The 19,191-nt window shown below is 44.5% G+C and overlaps 2 protein-coding genes across 2 annotated transcripts in view; one reads left to right on the top strand and one right to left on the bottom strand.

Annotated features, from left to right (window-relative positions):
* Positions 1–19,191, top strand: part of LOC310837761 (uncharacterized protein) — a 166,720-nt gene that overhangs the window by 43,964 nt on the left and 103,565 nt on the right. The window lies entirely within an intron of this gene.
* LOC310839544 (uncharacterized protein) lies at positions 1,481–17,203 on the bottom strand (the record flags this gene model as incomplete). Its single annotated transcript, XM_083728181.1, has 5 exons — positions 16,984–17,203; positions 16,476–16,602; positions 15,193–15,330; positions 2,070–2,673; positions 1,481–1,769 (listed from the first exon to the last, which is right to left on the bottom strand). Exons 1-5 carry the CDS (start codon positions 16,990–16,992, stop codon positions 1,481–1,483), a joined length of 1,167 nt encoding a protein of 388 aa, XP_083584307.1. The 5' UTR covers positions 16,993–17,203.

Genomic DNA, 19,191 nt, shown 5'->3' with positions numbered 1-19,191 from the left:
TTATTCAGCTTAAATCCCGCAACCCGACCAAATTCTTGAATTAACTGCAATACTCTTTTAGTACTGGATTCTGGCTCCTGTAATGTCAAGACTAAGTCATCAGCGAATGCTTTCAATTTATACTGTTTAGCTCCGACCTGTATACCTTTAACCAATTGGTCCTTTCTAATTATATTGAGCAGAACCTCCAGGACCGAGATAAAAAGCAATGGGGAGATTGGGCAGCCCTGTCGTGTTCCTTTAAACTCTTCTGTAACTACATTATTCACAATTAATTTAGCTTTTTGTTCTGAGTAAATTGCACCTATACTGTTTTCAAATCCTTGGCCTACCCCCATTCCCTGTAAATTTTTCTTCATAAAGCTCCAAGAAATGTTGTCAAAGGCTTTCTCCGCATCCACAAATATCAAAACTAATTAAAATGCTTTCCGCATTACAAGCACCTAAATATTTTTCCTCTTGATTCGCTTATGCAAAATGAGTTGTGAAATCTGACCAAATCTTTTCCCACATTCCTAGCATAATATGGTTTATCCCATGTGAGTTATTTTATGAGAAGTAAGCATAGATCCATGTGCAAATCTCTTTCCACACTCCAAACATTTATATGGTTTCTCCCCTGTGTGAATTCTTTGATGAGATCTAAGGCTTGTGCTGTGACTGAAGTTCTTTCCACACTCAAAACAGGTATATGGTTTCACCCCTGTGTGAATTCTTTGATGAGATTCAAGGCTTGAGCTTTGAGTGAAGCTCTTTCCACACTCAAAACATGCATACGGTTTTTCACCTTTGTGAGTTTTTTGATGTAATGTAAGGCTTGTACCCTGGCTGAAGCTCTTTCCACACTCAAAGCACTTATAGGGCTTCTCTCCTGTATGGATTCTGCGATGGCAAACAAGGTATGTGCAGTTACTAAAGCTCTTTCCACATGTCACACATTTATATGGTTTTTCCCCTGTATGGATTCGCTCATGCACAGTAAGGTGTGAACTCTGACTGAAGCTCTTCCCACACTCAAAGCATTTATACGGCTTCTCACCAGTGTGAGTTCTCTTATGTGAACTAAGGTGTGAACTCTGGCTGAAGCACTTTCCACATTCCAAGCATTTATATGGTTTCTCCCCTGTGTGGGTTCTCTTATGTGTAGTAAGGCTAACACTGTGAGCAAAGCTTCTTCCGCACTCCGAACATTTATAAGATTTCTCCCCAGTGTGAATTCTTTGATGCGATGTAAGACTTGAGCCGTGAGCAAAGCTCATTCCGCACTCCATACATTTATATGGCTTCTCCCCTGTGTGGATTTTTTGATGCATTGCAAGGCTTGAGCTTTGACAGAAGGTCTTTCCACAGTCAAAACAGGTATACGGTTTCTCCCCTGTGTGAATTTTTTGATGATATACAAGGCCTGAGCTGCTAGTGAAGGCCTTTCCACACTCTAGACATTCATATGGTTTCTTCCCTGTGTGAATGTTTTGATGTACTATAAGCTGTGAGCGGCGAAAGAAGCCTTTTCCACATTCCAAGCATTTATAGGGTTTCCCCGGCCTGTGAATTTCATAATGTCTACTGCAGGAGCTGCTACGATGAAAGCCCTTTCCACACTCCGAGCATATGAACGGTTTTTCTCCTGTGTGGATTCGCTCGTGTTCAGTAAGTTGTGAATGCTTACGGAACCTTTGTGAGTTTTTTGATGTAATGTAAGGCTTGTACCCTGGCTGAAGCTCTTTCCACACTCAAAGCACTTATAGGGCTTCTCTCCTGTATGGATTCTGCGATGGCAAACAAGGTATGTGCAGTTACTAAAGCTCTTTCCACATGTCACACATTTATATGGTTTTTCCCCTGTATGGATTCGCTCATGCACAGTAAGGTGTGAACTCTGACTGAAGCTCTTCCCACACTCAAAGCATTTATACGGCTTCTCACCAGTGTGAGTTCTCTTATGTGAACTAAGGTGTGAACTCTGGCTGAAGCACTTTCCACATTCCAAGCATTTATATGGTTTCTCCCCTGTGTGGGTTCTCTTATGTGTAGTAAGGCTAACACTGTGAGCAAAGCTTCTTTCGCACTCCGAACATTTATAAGATTTCTCCCCAGTGTGAATTCTTTGATGCGATGTAAGACTTGAGCCGTGAGCAAAGCTCATTCCGCACTCCATACATTTATATGGCTTCTCCCCTGTGTGGATTTTTTGATGCATTGCAAGGCTTGAGCTTTGACAGAAGGTCTTTCCACAGTCAAAACAGGTATACGGTTTCTCCCCTGTGTGAATTTTTTGATGATATACAAGGCCTGAGCTGCTAGTGAAGGCCTTTCCACACTCTAGACATTCATATGGTTTCTTCCCTGTGTGAATGTTTTGATGTACTATAAGCTGTGAGCGGCGAAAGAAGCCTTTTCCACATTCCAAGCATTTATAGGGTTTCCCCGGCCTGTGAATTTCATAATGTCTACTGCAGGAGCTGCTACGATGAAAGCCCTTTCCACACTCCGAGCATATGAACGGTTTTTCTCCTGTGTGGATTCGCTCGTGTTCAGTAAGTTGTGAATGCTTACGGAAGCTCTTTGCACACTCCAAGCATTTGTGTGCTTTCTCCTCCGTGTGGATTCTGCAATGTGAGTTGAGGGCAGATTTGCTTCTGAACGCTTTGCCACACGATGGGCACTGGCGGTCTTTCTCCTGGACTGGGATTCGCTGGCTGTCATCAGGCTGTGTAAGAATGCCTTTATCGTGCCCGGTTGCTTCTGATGAGACCAGGGAACAATGAATGTCCTGTCCACCGCCTGCAGAAACTAAGAGAGGATCCAAATTAAGAGTGTAATCCCCACTACAATCCCAGCAAGGCTTGGAAGCCCCTCGCGGCTGGTTGCTGCAAAATGCAACTGTGTGCCTTGCTGAGAAGGAGTCTTTTCAGTCCCTCATCCCCCAATGGCGGCAGCTGCCAGCCAGCCTCCAGGCCCCCATCAAGGTGTTCCCCTTTGCGCTGCTGTTTTACGTTTATTATGCTCTTATTAGTATGCTTGAGGAGCAAGAGCGCCTTTGCCATTATCAGACAGACGGCACTGGCCCATACTGACCAGCGATGTTTCCCTCACCCAACAAAGCCTTTTTGGTGGCAGCTGAGACAGTCATGAGTTCGTGGCTCTTTTGCAAACCAAGCCTGAGAGCAGGGCAAGTCACAGCGAGCTGCCTTTATACATCAGCAGGCCAGAAATGGACCAGAGCTGAAGGCCACCCCAAGGCCAAATTCCTAACATTGTTCTTTAGTTCTAATTTGCCAACATCTTCAGGGGGACAAAGCAAAGGAAGGGTTTTTTATTATGTCAAACTCTCCCCGGTGGCATCTTTCTCTCTTCCTGTTGCTAATAAACACATTATAATATTATTTCCAGAATGCCTATTAATTGTGAGATGATTGTGGGCCTTTGATATGTTCCATTGAGTGGGGGGTGGGACTGATTCAACATCCCAGCTAAGCTCCTACAAAGAAAGCTTGCAGGAGAGATGCTGTGAGCTGTGGAAACGGACACAGATTCTCACCCCAATGGGTCAAACCAATCCTGGATGAATCATAAAATTGTAGAGTTGGAAGGGACCATGAGGGCCATCTACTCGAACCCCCTTCAAAGCAGCGATCTTTCGTCCAAGGTGGGGCTACCAACTAGGCTGTGGGAGCCTCCCCATGTGTGGAGCTCCCACTCGCAGTTTCCATGCTAAAAGTGGGGTGTCTTCCTCCTGACCCCCACCAGAGAAAAAAGGAGTCATGCCTAAAAGAAGATCTTCTTCACACCACCATTAAAAACATTCCTTTCCTGCCTATCTTTAATCTCTGCCAGCCAGGAGCTCTGGCCCTGCAGCCTTCCTCGTTTTCTTGCAAGGGGAGCTTCCTCAGTCCCAGCATCCCTCCACGTCCCCCTTTCCATTCCCTGCAACTCACCAGATGTCTCTGAGGGTCCTGGGAGGGAACATTCAAAGGTTGTGGGGAGGGATGCAGGAGACAGCCGGACCATGTCAACCATCCATCTTCCTCCTTCCATCCTCTCTTGGATTGTAAATCTCAGAAACTGCAGGTTCGAGGGAGGAAGGGAGGGAGAAGAAGAAGAAGAGGAGTTTGGATTTGATATCCCGCTTTATCACTACCCAAAGGAATCTCAAAGCGGCTAACATTCTCCTTTCCCTTCCTCCCCCACAACAAACACTCTGTGAGGTGAGTGGGGCTGAGAGACTTCAGAGAAGTGTGACTAGCCCAAGGTCACCCAGCAGCTGCATGTGGAGGAGCGGAGACGCGAACCCGGTTCCCCAGATTACAAGTCTACCGCTCTTAACCACTACACCACACTGGAGATAGAAACAAAGGCAGCCTCAGAGGGCCTGCAGGTATTTTCCCACCCATCGTATTTTCCTGGTGAAAGATAAGCCTGCCTAGGTTTGCAGCTCCCACTTACAGCCTCCATGATAAAAGAGGAGAGTCCCCACTCCTGAACCCCACCATGTGAGGAAAGTGGAGTCACGCCTGAAAGAAGATCTTCTACCCACCATCGTTAAAAACATTCCTTTTTTGGCTTCCTTTCCTCTCTGCCAGCCTGGAGCTGTGACAGGGCTGACCCCCCCCCCACTTCCTCCCCCCCCCCAGCCCCACTTTAAGGGAAGGGGCTGTAGCTCAAGGGCGGAGCATCTCCTCAGCAGAAAGCCCCCGATCCAAGACCCCCCCCCTTTGGTCTAATCCTGCCCTCTCTACTCGACTCCTTTCTTTCCAAAACATCCATGCCTCCCTCCTCCTCTTCCCAGAGCCATCCCGCCCCTTTCCTTTGGGGGGGGGGTTCCTACCCCACCCTACAACTCCCTCCCCCCCCGCCTCGCCTTCTTGCCTTGCTCTCCTCCTGGGGCGGCCCTGCAGCCCTCGAGGTCCTTTGCTCTCCCCGCAGCTCTTTCGGGGCTCAAATGTGGGGTGCAACCCCATGCATGCTCCTCTCCCGGAGGGCTTCTCTCCTGCAAAGGAGCTGTTCTGGCACAGGAGCCCCCTCCCCCCAAATATATATATATATATATCCCTCTTTTCCTACCTTGCAGAAGGCACTGTCATCCCTCGCAGCTGCTCAAATGTAACAAACGTAGGAGGAAGTGACGCTTCCCCTCTCCCCCAGGAAGTCCTCTCTAGCAATGTAATCGCTGCCTTTAACCCTTGAAGAGCCAGTGTCCCCCTTCACCCCCCCCCCACCCCAAACTGTAAGGTGCTGGGGACATTGCGGATTCTGCTTCTTTGTACCCCATAAAGTAGGGTTGCTACCTTTCCTCTGGCGAAATACAGGGCGGTTGGGGGGTGATTCCTCCCACCCCCCAATGTGTTGCTGAACCGACTTCCAAGCAATCCATTGCAATCTGTCGCAGCCCCATCTTGCATTTCTCTCCCATCATCATCCTTCCAACAATTTCCTCCATCTCCTCTCCAACCATTTCATTTGTTCAACAGAACTTTCCCTCCGGTTGACAGAAGCGATTCCTTGGATCCCAGCTTGGAGTGTAGAATGACTTTCCCCAGTCTTCAGGTTAAATATGCTATAAAGGCTGTCAATTTAGCGTGCTTCCTAACCAAGTTGGATTTGTGAAAGTTTTATTTATGGCTGAGTAATACATGCACTTTATTGGTAACTGTTGGGCTGATTATAATTATTTTCTCGCCTAATCTTGTTTTCAGATTATATATAGGTTCTTAAATTGCATTTCTGTTCTATTCAAAACAATAGCTCAGCTCTTGCAGAGTTTCTATCACATGTATGCTTTTATTTAAAAGAAATGTTTCCATTTTATTTACTGCTTTCCAATCCAGCTCAGCCCCTGGCCTCTCAAGATCTTCCCTCCAAAACTTGGGAGGGGCTCCTCTCCACTCCCACCGGTTGCCCCCCACGGCTTTTCTCACCTCTGCAGGTTTGCCAGCTATGCCCCCTTCGGGACAGAGGTGACTTGGCAACTGAACTCCAGGCTCTGGCAAATTCCAGGCTCAATAATCGCAATTTCTTCTACAGTGGTACCTCAGGTTAAGTACTTAATGCATTCCAGACATCCGTTCTTAACCTTAACCTGAAACTGTTCTTAACCTGAAGCTCCACTTTAGCTAATGGGGCCTCCCGCTGCTGCTGCAACACGATTTCTGTTCTCATCCTGAAACAAAGTTCTTAACCCGAGGTACTATTTCTGGGTTAGCGGCAGTGGCGTAGCGTGGGGGGTGCAGGGGGGGCCGGCCGCACCGGGTGCAACACCTGGGGGTTAGGGGGCGCAAATCCACGGATTAGGGGGTGCAAATTACTTACCTTGCCCTGGGTGCTGACAACCCACGCTACGCCACTGGTTAGCGGAGTCTGTAACCTGAAGCGTCTGTAACCCGAGGTGCCACTGTATATGGGCCTTCCCTGAAAGATGACTCAGAATCTTCCATTGGTCCAGATAACTGGCTGGGGTTAATTCCAATTCTGGTATAAATCCAGAGACCTTGTTAATCCACTTGAACCACATACGGCTTCTGAGTAAATGGTGAATGTCATATCAGCAGATTCCTTGAGACCACAAGCCATTCCTTCAGATACACTTTCCTCCCCTCCTTTCTCTCTCCCCATATTCACACACAGGTACACAGGGATTGTTTATTGTGAATTTATTCCTTAAACTATTAACGTCTATAGTATCTGCATTTTTGTACTTTTTATCATCCTGCATCTAAATATTCAAGATTGAATAAACAACTACAGTGGTACCTCGGGTTAAGAACTTAATTTGTTCTGGAGATCCGTTCTTAACCTGAAACTGTTCTTAACCTGAGGTACCACTTTAGCTAATGGGGCCTCCCGCTGCTGCCACCACACAATTTCTGTTCTCATCCTGAAGCTAAGTTCTTAACCTGAGGTACTATTTCTGAGTTAGCAATGTCTGTAACCTGAAGCGTCTGTAACCTGAGGTACCACTGTATTTTTTTAAAAGGCAGTTTCTCTTTCCAGTCTATTTCTGAAATTCCTTTGTAATAGAACAGCTACTTTGAGATCTTGTATAGAATGTCATGCTGCTGAACTGCAACTTATTACCAAACTTAAAACCATGGAGAGACCTGGTCTGAACAAAGACATTGGATTCTTATCTCATTATACATGACAAAGCCATTTTTCACCTTCTCACCCCTTGCTTTTTCCTGTAAGACCCATTGCAGTCGTTAAGAGTCGTCAACAGGCTCATCACAGCTATCTGCCAATCACCCATTCCCACCACCCTTCTGAGTAATACCCCTCCCCACCTTCTCACTATATAGAAGGGTCTGGTGACTTCTGTTTCAGTGTATCTGAAGAAGTGTGCATGCACATGAAAGCTCATACCTAGAACCAACTTAGTTGGTCTTTAAGGTGCTACTGGAAGGAATTTTTTGTTTTGACTATGGCAGACCAACATGGCTACCTATCTGTACCTTGCATGACTAGAGGTGCGTTAAGATTTTCAAAGTGAAAACACCTAGGAGAACTCAATCTCCCCCTTCCTTTTTTAAAAAAGATAATCCAATATGATTAAGAATATAGCATTTTTACTTATTCTATACAGATAGACAGACAGAAGCGGATGGTGTTAATCTGAATTAGTGGGCCTGCTTGTAACTAACAATATGTTGGAATGTTGCTTCAAGGTGTTGCTTCCTCGTCCAGGGGTTTATAAGCGAGGAATTTTATTATTTCTGAGTATGCATGTGTTTTTGTGCATGTGCATTTATAGGAAACGTGATTATATTCCACCTTTCCAGGGAAAGGGAACTACAACAGCACACATTTAACAGAATGTATTACTCTGACCCCCATAATAATGCTCAAATATCATGCTTTAATCCATCTAGAAGTTACAAGGAAAAGGTGGGACACACCTGGAGGAAAGAAAGGAAATGCATCATTACCAACTACAATCAAATTACCCAACTGCTACTAAACAAAAGCAATGAATACTGGCCCTCTTTCAATAACTGTTTTGCAGGATCTGACCCCAGGTCCATGGAAGGGCACCTTCTCATATTCAAGAGCACCAGCCAGAAACTTGAAGGAATTCAGAAGCAGCACATGATGCTCAGGCCTGTCCCTGTTTTTCCACACAACATGCTTCCTTAGATAAGAGTGTGACCATATTAGGCCATCCTTTGGTCTGTTTTCAGAGACGAGATGAGCAAGAGTGGTGGAGACCGGCACTCCAATAGGCTTCTGAGAGGGGGAAGAGGAAGGGAGTATGGACCTAGATTTGTGGTGGTTTTAGATGGGATACACCCCAGAAGGAAGGAAGGAGCTGGGAAATAGTGGAACAACAGGAGCAAGATAGCAGGTGCTCCAGCCCTGAACAGAGACAGGAGTCTGTTGTGTTAGAAATATCACAGTAGCCAAGTGACACGATGTCTCTAGTATACTGGAGTCCCCTCCTTCCCCTACAACCAGGCGTGCCCTTCGTGTCACAGAGCAGAAAGCCAAACAGAGAGATTCCATTAGCGGCCCCCGTAGACAACAGGAAGGGACTCAAGGCCAGGAAGTAACTGCTGGGGGCAGGAACACACACTCTAGGCAACAGCTCAGGTTTTTGAGGACGTACATTCCATGTTTCTGTGTGTTTTCGTTGATTTAAATGAAAGAAGCGAAAGAAGCTCACAGCACCACTGATTTTTTTTTATAAAGATTTTTTAAAGGTTACAAAAAAATAAGAAGATATAGATAACAATCGAAAAAGGGGAAAAAAAGACAATACATAAAAAAAGCAAACATCATCAAAAAAAGAAAATACAGAAAAAGGAAAAAAAACAAATCAAACCTTTACATCACATTATTTTCATTCACTTACTTCCTTGACCTCCTCACACCTCCCATTTTTGTATTCTAATTGAATTAAATATTCCAGCAAATCCTTTCCAACTTTGTTTTTAACTTAATAATTTATCTTAATATACTATAATATTGCATTCTCTTCTTTCACCAATTCATTTTTACTTGATTCTTTATATCTTTTCTTCAAGAACCACATAATTTCCCCCCCCAACATCTTTCTAACATTCCTTAATTTTACAATATTTCTGAAGATAAACTTTAAATTTCTTCCACTCTGCTTCCACTGACTCTTCTCCTTGCTCTCGGATTGTGCCAGTCATCTCAGCCAGTTCCATAAACTCCATCACCTTCATCTGCCATTCTTCCCGGGTGGGTAGATCTTGTGTTTTCCAATACTTTGCGATGAGCATTTTTATTTATTTTTTTATCATTCTTTTTTATTGGTTATTTCCAAAAAGAATACAAGGTAACACACAAATACAAAAAAATAAAAAATACACAGAAAAAAAAAATAAAAATAATAAACAACAATTATCATTTCCATATCATCCATATAACATAGTCATCTCTTGCGGGACTTCCTTCAGCCTGTCCGTAAATCATTCGAAGCAATAAATAAGGTTACACGTTTCATTACTTATATTGTCATTATGCCGATTCCTAATTCCTGTTTGCTTTGTACAATAACTCTTAGTCTTTCACAGTGCGTCTCTAAATCCCTTTAGCGTTATTTGTCCTTCACTAATACATTCCAGATAATCTACATACTTTTCCCAATCTTTGGTGAACACTTGGTCTCTTATGTATCTTACTTGTCTTGTTAATCTATCCAACTCTGCATAATCCGACAACTTAGATCTCCACTCCTCCACCGTTGGAGTTTCCCGTAGTTTCCACTTCTGGGCTAATACTACCCTTGCTGCCGTAACCGCATAGTATACCAATCTGCGATCTTCCTTTTTTATCTCTTGTCCTAATATCCCTAGAAGGAAGATTTCTGGTTTCTTTATGAACGTGTACTTTAATATCTTCTTCAATTCAGTGTGTACTTTCTCCCAAAATTGTTTCACCCTTCTGCACTCCCACCACATATGGTAGAAGGAGCCCTCTATGTCTTTACATCTCCAGCACTTATTATCCACCTTATACATTTTTGATAATTTCATGGGTGTCAAGTACCACCTATAAAACATCTTCATGACATTTTCCCTTATCGAAGTACACGCCGTAAATTTTACCCCCTCCTTCCAAAGTTTCTCCCAATCCTCAAACTGTATACTATGACCTATATCCCTTGACCAGTGGGTCATCACCGATTTGACTTCCTCATCACCTAAATTCCAGTCCAACAACATCCTGTATATCTTAGATATAATTTTCACTTTATTATTTATTATTTCTGTCTGGAATTTTGAGTCTTTATCAGCATAACCTCTTTCTTTGATATCTTTACTAAGCATCTGATTCACCTGATAGTGATGTAGCCAATCGTAAACATGTTCCTTTATTTGCTCATACGGTTTTAGCTTCCATTTCCCTTCAAGCTTAGTTAGTAGCTGATCATAAGTTGCCCAATTGCTTCTCATATTAATGGTTTTTATACTCATTACTTCGAGAGGTGAAAGCCAATGTGGTGTTTTCGGCTCTAACAGATTTTGATACCTTTCCCAGACTTCGATTAGCGGCCCTCTAAAAATGTGATTTGCAAACCCCTTGTGCACTTTCCTTTTGTTCTTCCATAAATACGCGTGCCAGCCGAATCTATTATCGAAGCCCTCTAAGTCGAGCAGCTCCGTATTCACCAATTTTACCCATTCTTTTATCCAACATAGGCATGATGCCTCATAGTACAGTTTCAGATCCGGCAGGGCAAAGCCCCCTCTTTCCTTTACATCTGTCAGTAATTTGAACTGAATTCTGGGTTTTTTGCCCTGCCATATGAATCTTGAGACTATCCTTTGCCATTCCTTAAAGATTCGACTCCCTTTAATTATAGGGATGGTCTGGAATAGAAACATCAACCTTGAAAAAACATTCATCTTGATTACATTAATCCTTCCCCAGAATGACAATTTTAGCCCTCCCCATTTCTCTAAATCTTTCTTTATTTCCCTCCACATCGGCTCGTAGTTATTTTTGAATAAATCTATATTTTTGGGTGTTAACCAGATGCCGAGATATTTGACTTTTTTGACCATCTCTATCTGCGATTGTTGTTGGATTGTTTCAATTATCTTTGGGTCCACGTTTTTTCCTATCATTTTCGTTTTTGTCTTATTTAATTTAAATCCTGCCACTTCACCAAATTGTTCTATTTCCTTTAATATTTCCCCCTTTGCGATGAGCATTCTTGCTGCTGTTGTGGCATACATAAAAAAAGTTCTATCCTCCTTTCGCACCAATTGGCTGACCATGTCCAGGAGAAAGGCCTCTGGTTTCTTCTGGAAGGTATATTTAAATACCTTTTTCATTTCATTATAGATCATCTTCCAAAAGGTCTTAATCTTTGGGCATGTCCACCAAAGGTGAAAGAATGTACCTTCACTCTCTTTACATTTCCAACATTTATTATCGGGCAAGTGGTAAATTTTTGCAAGCTTGACTGGTGTCATGTATCACCTGTAAATCATTTTCATTATATTCTCTCTTAAGGCATTACATGCCGTAAACTTCATACCTGTGGTCCATAACTGTTCCCAGTCAGCCATCATAATGTTATGTCCAACATCTTGTGCCCATTTAATCATTGCAGATTTAACCGTTTCATCCAATGTATTCCATTTCAACAGCAAGTTATACATTCTTGACAAATTCTTAGTTTTAGGGTCTAACAATTCTGTTTCCAATTTTGATTTTTCCACCTGAAAACCAATTTTCTTATCCAAATTATAAGCCTTCCTTATTTGATAATAATGAAGCCAGTCTCGTACTTTGTTTTTTAGTTTGTCAAAGCTCTGCAATTTTAATCTGTTTCCTTCTTGTTCAAAAATTTCCCAATATTTCGGCCAATTTGTCTCCATATTAAGTTTTTTCTGAGCCTTTGCTTCCATTGGTGACAACCACCTTGGAGTTTTATTTTCAAGCAAATCCTTATATCTTATCCAAATACTGAACAGTGCTTTCTTAACAATATGGTTTTTAAACGCTTTATGTGCTTTGACCTTGTCATACCACAGATATGCATGCCACCCAAATACATTAATAAAACCCTCTTAATCCAAAATGTCTGTGTTTTCAAGAAGCAGCCATTCTCTCAGCCAGCAAAAAGCGGCTGATTCATAATAAAGCTTCAAGTCTGGCAGGGCAAACCCCCCTCTTTCTTTAGCGTCAGTTAATATCTTAAATTTTATTCGGGGCTTCTTGCCCTGCCAGACAAATCTAGAAATATCTCTCTGCCACTTCTTGAAACAGCCCATCTTGTCCAAAATTTGCAACGTTTGAAACAAATACAACATCTTTGGCAATACATTCATCTTTATCACAGCAATACGGCCTAGCAATGATAACTTCAAATTTGACCATATCTCTAGATCCTTTTTCACTTCCATCCAACATTTTTCATAGTTATCTTTAAATAAATTCACATTCTTAGCAGTCATATTAACCCCCATATATTTCACTTTCTTAACTAATGTTAATCCAGTCTCCTTCTGAAACCTCTCTTTCTCAATCTCTGTTAGATTTTTCTCTAACACCTTAGTTTTCATCTTATTCAGCTTAAATCCCGCAACCCGACCAAATTCTTGAATTAACTGCAATACTCTTTTAGTACTGGATTCTGGCTCCTGTAATGTCAAGACTAAGTCATCAGCGAATGCTTTCAATTTATACTGTTTAGCTCCGACCTGTATACCTTTAACCAATTGGTCCTTTCTAATTATATTGAGCAGAACCTCCAGGACCGAGATAAAAAGCAATGGGGAGATTGGGCAGCCCTGTCGTGTTCCTTTAAACTCTTCTGTAACTACATTATTCACAATTAATTTAGCTTTTTGTTCTGAGTAAATTGCACCTATACTGTTTTCAAATCCTTGGCCTACCCCCATTCCCTGTAAATTTTTCTTCATAAAGCTCCAAGAAATGTTGTCAAAGGCTTTCTCCGCATCCACAAATATCAAAACTAATTAAAATGCTTTCCGCATTACAAGCACCTAAATATTTTTCCTCTTGATTCGCTTATGCAAAATGAGTTGTGAAATCTGACCAAATCTTTTCCCACATTCCTAGCATAATATGGTTTATCCCATGTGAGTTATTTTATGAGAAGTAAGCATAGATCCATGTGCAAATCTCTTTCCACACTCCAAACATTTATATGGTTTCTCCCCTGTGTGAATTCTTTGATGAGATCTAAGGCTTGTGCTGTGACTGAAGTTCTTTCCACACTCAAAACAGGTATATGGTTTCACCCCTGTGTGAATTCTTTGATGAGATTCAAGGCTTGAGCTTTGAGTGAAGCTCTTTCCACACTCAAAACATGCATACGGTTTTTCACCTTTGTGAGTTTTTTGATGTAATGTAAGGCTTGTACCCTGGCTGAAGCTCTTTCCACACTCAAAGCACTTATAGGGCTTCTCTCCTGTATGGATTCTGCGATGGCAAACAAGGTATGTGCAGTTACTAAAGCTCTTTCCACATGTCACACATTTATATGGTTTTTCCCCTGTATGGATTCGCTCATGCACAGTAAGGTGTGAACTCTGACTGAAGCTCTTCCCACACTCAAAGCATTTATACGGCTTCTCACCAGTGTGAGTTCTCTTATGTGAACTAAGGTGTGAACTCTGGCTGAAGCACTTTCCACATTCCAAGCATTTATATGGTTTCTCCCCTGTGTGGGTTCTCTTATGTGTAGTAAGGCTAACACTGTGAGCAAAGCTTCTTCCGCACTCCGAACATTTATAAGATTTCTCCCCAGTGTGAATTCTTTGATGCGATGTAAGACTTGAGCCGTGAGCAAAGCTCATTCCGCACTCCATACATTTATATGGCTTCTCCCCTGTGTGGATTTTTTGATGCATTGCAAGGCTTGAGCTTTGACAGAAGGTCTTTCCACAGTCAAAACAGGTATACGGTTTCTCCCCTGTGTGAATTTTTTGATGATATACAAGGCCTGAGCTGCTAGTGAAGGCCTTTCCACACTCTAGACATTCATATGGTTTCTTCCCTGTGTGAATGTTTTGATGTACTATAAGCTGTGAGCGGCGAAAGAAGCCTTTCCCACATTCCAAGCATTTATAGGGTTTCCCCGGCCTGTGAATTTCATAATGTCTACTGCAGGAGCTGCTACGATGAAAGCCCTTTCCACACTCCGAGCATATGAACGGTTTTTCTCCTGTGTGGATTCGCTCGTGTTCAGTAAGTTGTGAATGCTTACGGAACCTTTGTGAGTTTTTTGATGTAATGTAAGGCTTGTACCCTGGCTGAAGCTCTTTCCACACTCAAAGCACTTATAGGGCTTCTCTCCTGTATGGATTCTGCGATGGCAAACAAGGTATGTGCAGTTACTAAAGCTCTTTCCACATGTCACACATTTATATGGTTTTTCCCCTGTATGGATTCGCTCATGCACAGTAAGGTGTGAACTCTGACTGAAGCTCTTCCCACACTCAAAGCATTTATACGGCTTCTCACCAGTGTGAGTTCTCTTATGTGAACTAAGGTGTGAACTCTGGCTGAAGCATTTTCCACATTCCAAGCATTTATATGGTTTCTCCCCTGTGTGGGTTCTCTTATGTGTAGTAAGGCTAACACTGTGAGCAAAGCTTCTTCCGCACTCCGAACATTTATAAGATTTCTCCCCAGTGTGAATTCTTTGATGCGATGTAAGACTTGAGCCGTGAGCAAAGCTCATTCCGCACTCCATACATTTATATGGCTTCTCCCCTGTGTGGATTTTTTGATGCATTGCAAGGCTTGAGCTTTGACAGAAGGTCTTTCCACAGTCAAAACAGGTATACGGTTTCTCCCCTGTGTGAATTTTTTGATGATATACAAGGCCTGAGCTGCTAGTGAAGGCCTTTCCACACTCTAGACATTCATATGGTTTCTTCCCTGTGTGAATGTTTTGATGTACTATAAGCTGTGAGCGGCGAAAGAAGCCTTTTCCACATTCCAAGCATTTATAGGGTTTCCCCGGCCTGTGAATTTCATAATGTCTACTGCAGGAGCTGCTACGATGAAAGCCCTTTCCACACTCCGAGCATATGAACGGTTTTTCTCCTGTGTGGATTCGCTCGTGTTCAGTAAGTTGTGAATGCTTACGGAAGCTCTTTGCACACTCCAAGCATTTGTGTGCTTTCTCCTCCGTGTGGATTCTGCAATGTGAGTTGAGGGCAGATTTGCTTCTGAACGCTTTGCCACACGATGGGCACTGGCGGTCTTTCTCCTGGACTGGGATTCGCTGGCTGTCATCAGGCTGTGTAAGAATGCCTTTATCGTGCCCGGTTGCTTCTGATGAGACCAGGGAACAATGAATGTCCTGTCCACCGCCTGCAGAAACTAAGAGAGGATCCAAATTAAGAGTGTAATCCCCACTACAATCCCAGCAAGGCTTGGAAGCCCCTCGCGGCTGGTTGCTGCAAAATGCAACTGTGTGCCTTGCTGAGAAGGAGTCTTTTCAGTCCCTCATCCCCCAATGGCGGCAGCTGCCAGCCAGCCTCCAGGCCCCCATCAAGGTGTTCCCCTTTGCGCTGCTGTTTTACGTTTATTATGCTCTTATTAGTATGCTTGAGGAGCAAGAGCGCCTTTGCCATTATCAGACAGACGGCACTGGCCCATACTGACCAGCGATGTTTCCCTCACCCAACAAAGCCTTTTTGGTGGCAGCTGAGACAGTCATGAGTTCGTGGCTCTTTTGCAAACCAAGCCTGAGAGCAGGGCAAGTCACAGCGAGCTGCCTTTATACATCAGCAGGCCAGAAATGGACCAGAGCTGAAGGCCACCCCAAGGCCAAATTCCTAACATTGTTCTTTAGTTCTAATTTGCCAACATCTTCAGGGGGACAAAGCAAAGGAAGGGTTTTTTATTATGTCAAACTCTCCCCGGTGGCATCTTTCTCTCTTCCTGTTGCTAATAAACACATTATAATATTATTTCCAGAATGCCTATTAATTGTGAGATGATTGTGGGCCTTTGATATGTTCCATTGAGTGGGGGGTGGGACTGATTCAACATCCCAGCTAAGCTCCTACAAAGAAAGCTTGCAGGAGAGATGCTGTGAGCTGTGGAAACGGACACAGATTCTCACCCCAATGGGTCAAACCAATCCTGGATGAATCATAAAATTGTAGAGTTGGAAGGGACCATGAGGGCCATCTACTCGAACCCCCTTCAAAGCAGCGATCTTTCGTCCAAGGTGGGGCTACCAACTAGGCTGTGGGAGCCTCCCCATGTGTGGAGCTCCCACTCGCAGTTTCCATGCTAAAAGTGGGGTGTCTTCCTCCTGACCCCCACCAGAGAAAAAAGGAGTCATGCCTAAAAGAAGATCTTCTTCACACCACCATTAAAAACATTCCTTTCCTGCCTATCTTTAATCTCTGCCAGCCAGGAGCTCTGGCCCTGCAGCCTTCCTCGTTTTCTTGCAAGGGGAGCTTCCTCAGTCCCAGCATCCCTCCACGTCCCCCTTTCCATTCCCTGCAACTCACCAGATGTCTCTGAGGGTCCTGGGAGGGAACATTCAAAGGTTGTGGGGAGGGATGCAGGAGACAGCCGGACCATGTCAACCGTCCATCTTCCTCCTTCCATCCTCTCTTGGATTGTAAATCTCAGAAACTGCAGGTTCGAGGGAGGAAGGGAGGGAGAAGAAGAAGAAGAGGAGTTTGGATTTGATATCCCGCTTTATCACTACCCAAAGGAATCTCAAAGCGGCTAACATTCTCCTTTCCCTTCCTCCCCCACAACAAACACTCTGTGAGGTGAGTGGGGCTGAGAGACTTCAGAGAAGTGTGACTAGCCCAAGGTCACCCAGCAGCTGCATGTGGAGGAGCGGAGACGCGAACCCGGTTCCCCAGATTACAAGTCTACCGCTCTTAACCACTACACCACACTGGAGATAGAAACAAAGGCAGCCTCAGAGGGCCTGCAGGTATTTTCCCACCCATCGTATTTTCCTGGTGAAAGATAAGCCTGCCTAGGTTTGCAGCTCCCACTTACAGCCTCCATGATAAAAGAGGAGAGTCCCCACTCCTGAACCCCACCATGTGAGGAAAGTGGAGTCACGCCTGAAAGAAGATCTTCTACCCACCATCATTAAAAACATTCCTTTTTTGGCTTCCTTTCCTCTCTGCCAGCCTGGAGCTGTGACAGGGCTGACCCCCCCCCACTTCCTCCCCCCCCCCAGCCCCACTTTAAGGGAAGGGGCTGTAGCTCAAGGGCGGAGCATCTCCTCAGCAGAAAGCCCCCGATCCAAGACCCCCCCCCTTTGGTCTAATCCTGCCCTCTCTACTCGACTCCTTTCTTTCCAAAACATCCATGCCTCCCTCCTCCTCTTCCCAGAGCCATCCCGCCCCTTTCCTTTGGGGGGGGGTTCCTACCCCACCCTACAACTCCCTCCCCCCCCGCCTCGCCTTCTTGCCTTGCTCTCCTCCTGGGGCGGCCCTGCAGCCCTCGAGGTCCTTTGCTCTCCCCGCAGCTCTTTCGGGGCTCAAATGTGGGGTGCAACCCCATGCATGCTCCTCTCCCGGAGGGCTTCTCTCCTGCAAAGGAGCTGCTCTGGCACAGGAGCCCCCTCCCCCCAAATATATATATATATATATCCCTCTTTTCCTACCTTGCAGAAGGCACTGTCATCCCTCGCAGCTGCTCAAATGTAACAAACGTAGGAGGAAGTGACGCTTCCCCTCTCCCCCAGGAAGTCCTCTCTAGCAATGTAATCGCTGCCTTTAACCCTTGAAGAGCCAGTGTCCCCCTTCACCCCCCCCCACCCCAAACTGTAAGGTGCTGGGGACATTGCGGATTCTGCTTCTTTGTACCCCATAAAGTAGGGTTGCTACCTTTCCTCTGGCGAAATACAGGGCGGTTGGGGGGTGATTCCTCCCACCCCCCAATGTGTTGCTGAACCGACTTCCAAGCAATCCATTGCAATCTGTCGCAGCCCCATCTTGCATTTCTCTCCCATCATCATCCTTCCAACAATTTCCTCCATCTCCTCTCCAACCATTTCATTTGTTCAACAGAACTTTCCCTCCGGTTGACAGAAGCGATTCCTTGGATCCCAGCTTGGAGTGTAGAATGACTTTCCCCAGTCTTCAGGTTAAATATGCTATAAAGGCTGTCAATTTAGCGTGCTTCCTAACCAAGTTGGATTTGTGAAAGTTTTATTTATGGCTGAGTAATACATGCACTTTATTGGTAACTGTTGGGCTGATTATAATTATTTTCTCGCCTAATCTTGTTTTCAGATTATATATAGGTTCTTAAATTGCATTTCTGTTCTATTCAAAACAATAGCTCAGCTCTTGCAGAGTTTCTATCACATGTATGCTTTTATTTAAAAGAAATGTTTCCATTTTATTTACTGCTTTCCAATCCAGCTCAGCCCCTGGCCTCTCAAGATCTTCCCTCCAAAACTTGGGAGGGGCTCCTCTCCACTCCCACCGGTTGCCCCCCACGGCTTTTCTCACCTCTGCAGGTTTGCCAGCTATGCCCCCTTCGGGACAGAGGTGACTTGGCAACTGAACTCCAGGCTCTGGCAAATTCCAGGCTCAATAATCGCAATTTCTTCTACAGTGGTACCTCAGGTTAAGTACTTAATGCATTCCAGACATCCGTTCTTAACCTTAACCTGAAACTGTTCTTAACCTGAAGCTCCACTTTAGCTAATGGGGCCTCCCGCTGCTGCTGCAACACGATTTCTGTTCTCATCCTGAAACAAAGTTCTTAACCCGAGGTACTATTTCTGGGTTAGCGGCAGTGGCGTAGCGTGGGGGGTGCAGGGGGGGCCGGCCGCACCGGGTGCAACACCTGGGGGTTAGGGGGCGCAAATCCACGGATTAGGGGGTGCAAATTACTTACCTTGCCCTGGGTGCTGACAACCCACGCTACGCCACTGGTTAGCGGAGTCTGTAACCTGAAGCGTCTGTAACCCGAGGTGCCACTGTATATGGGCCTTCCCTGAAAGATGACTCAGAATCTTCCATTGGTCCAGATAACTGGCTGGGGTTAATTCCAATTCTGGTATAAATCCAGAGACCTTGTTAATCCACTTGAACCACATACGGCTTCTGAGTAAATGGTGAATGTCATATCAGCAGATTCCTTGAGACCACAAGCCATTCCTTCAGATACACTTTCCTCCCCTCCTTTCTCTCTCCCCATATTCACACACAGGTACACAGGGATTGTTTATTGTGAATTTATTCC

Source organism: Podarcis gaigeae (genome assembly GCF_964106915.1).
Source record: "Podarcis gaigeae genome assembly, chromosome: 2".
NCBI classification, from domain to species: Eukaryota; Metazoa; Chordata; class Lepidosauria; order Squamata; family Lacertidae; genus Podarcis; species Podarcis gaigeae.
The sequence above is the reverse complement of the archived record's forward strand: the minus strand, read 5'-3'. Positions and strand labels throughout refer to the sequence as shown.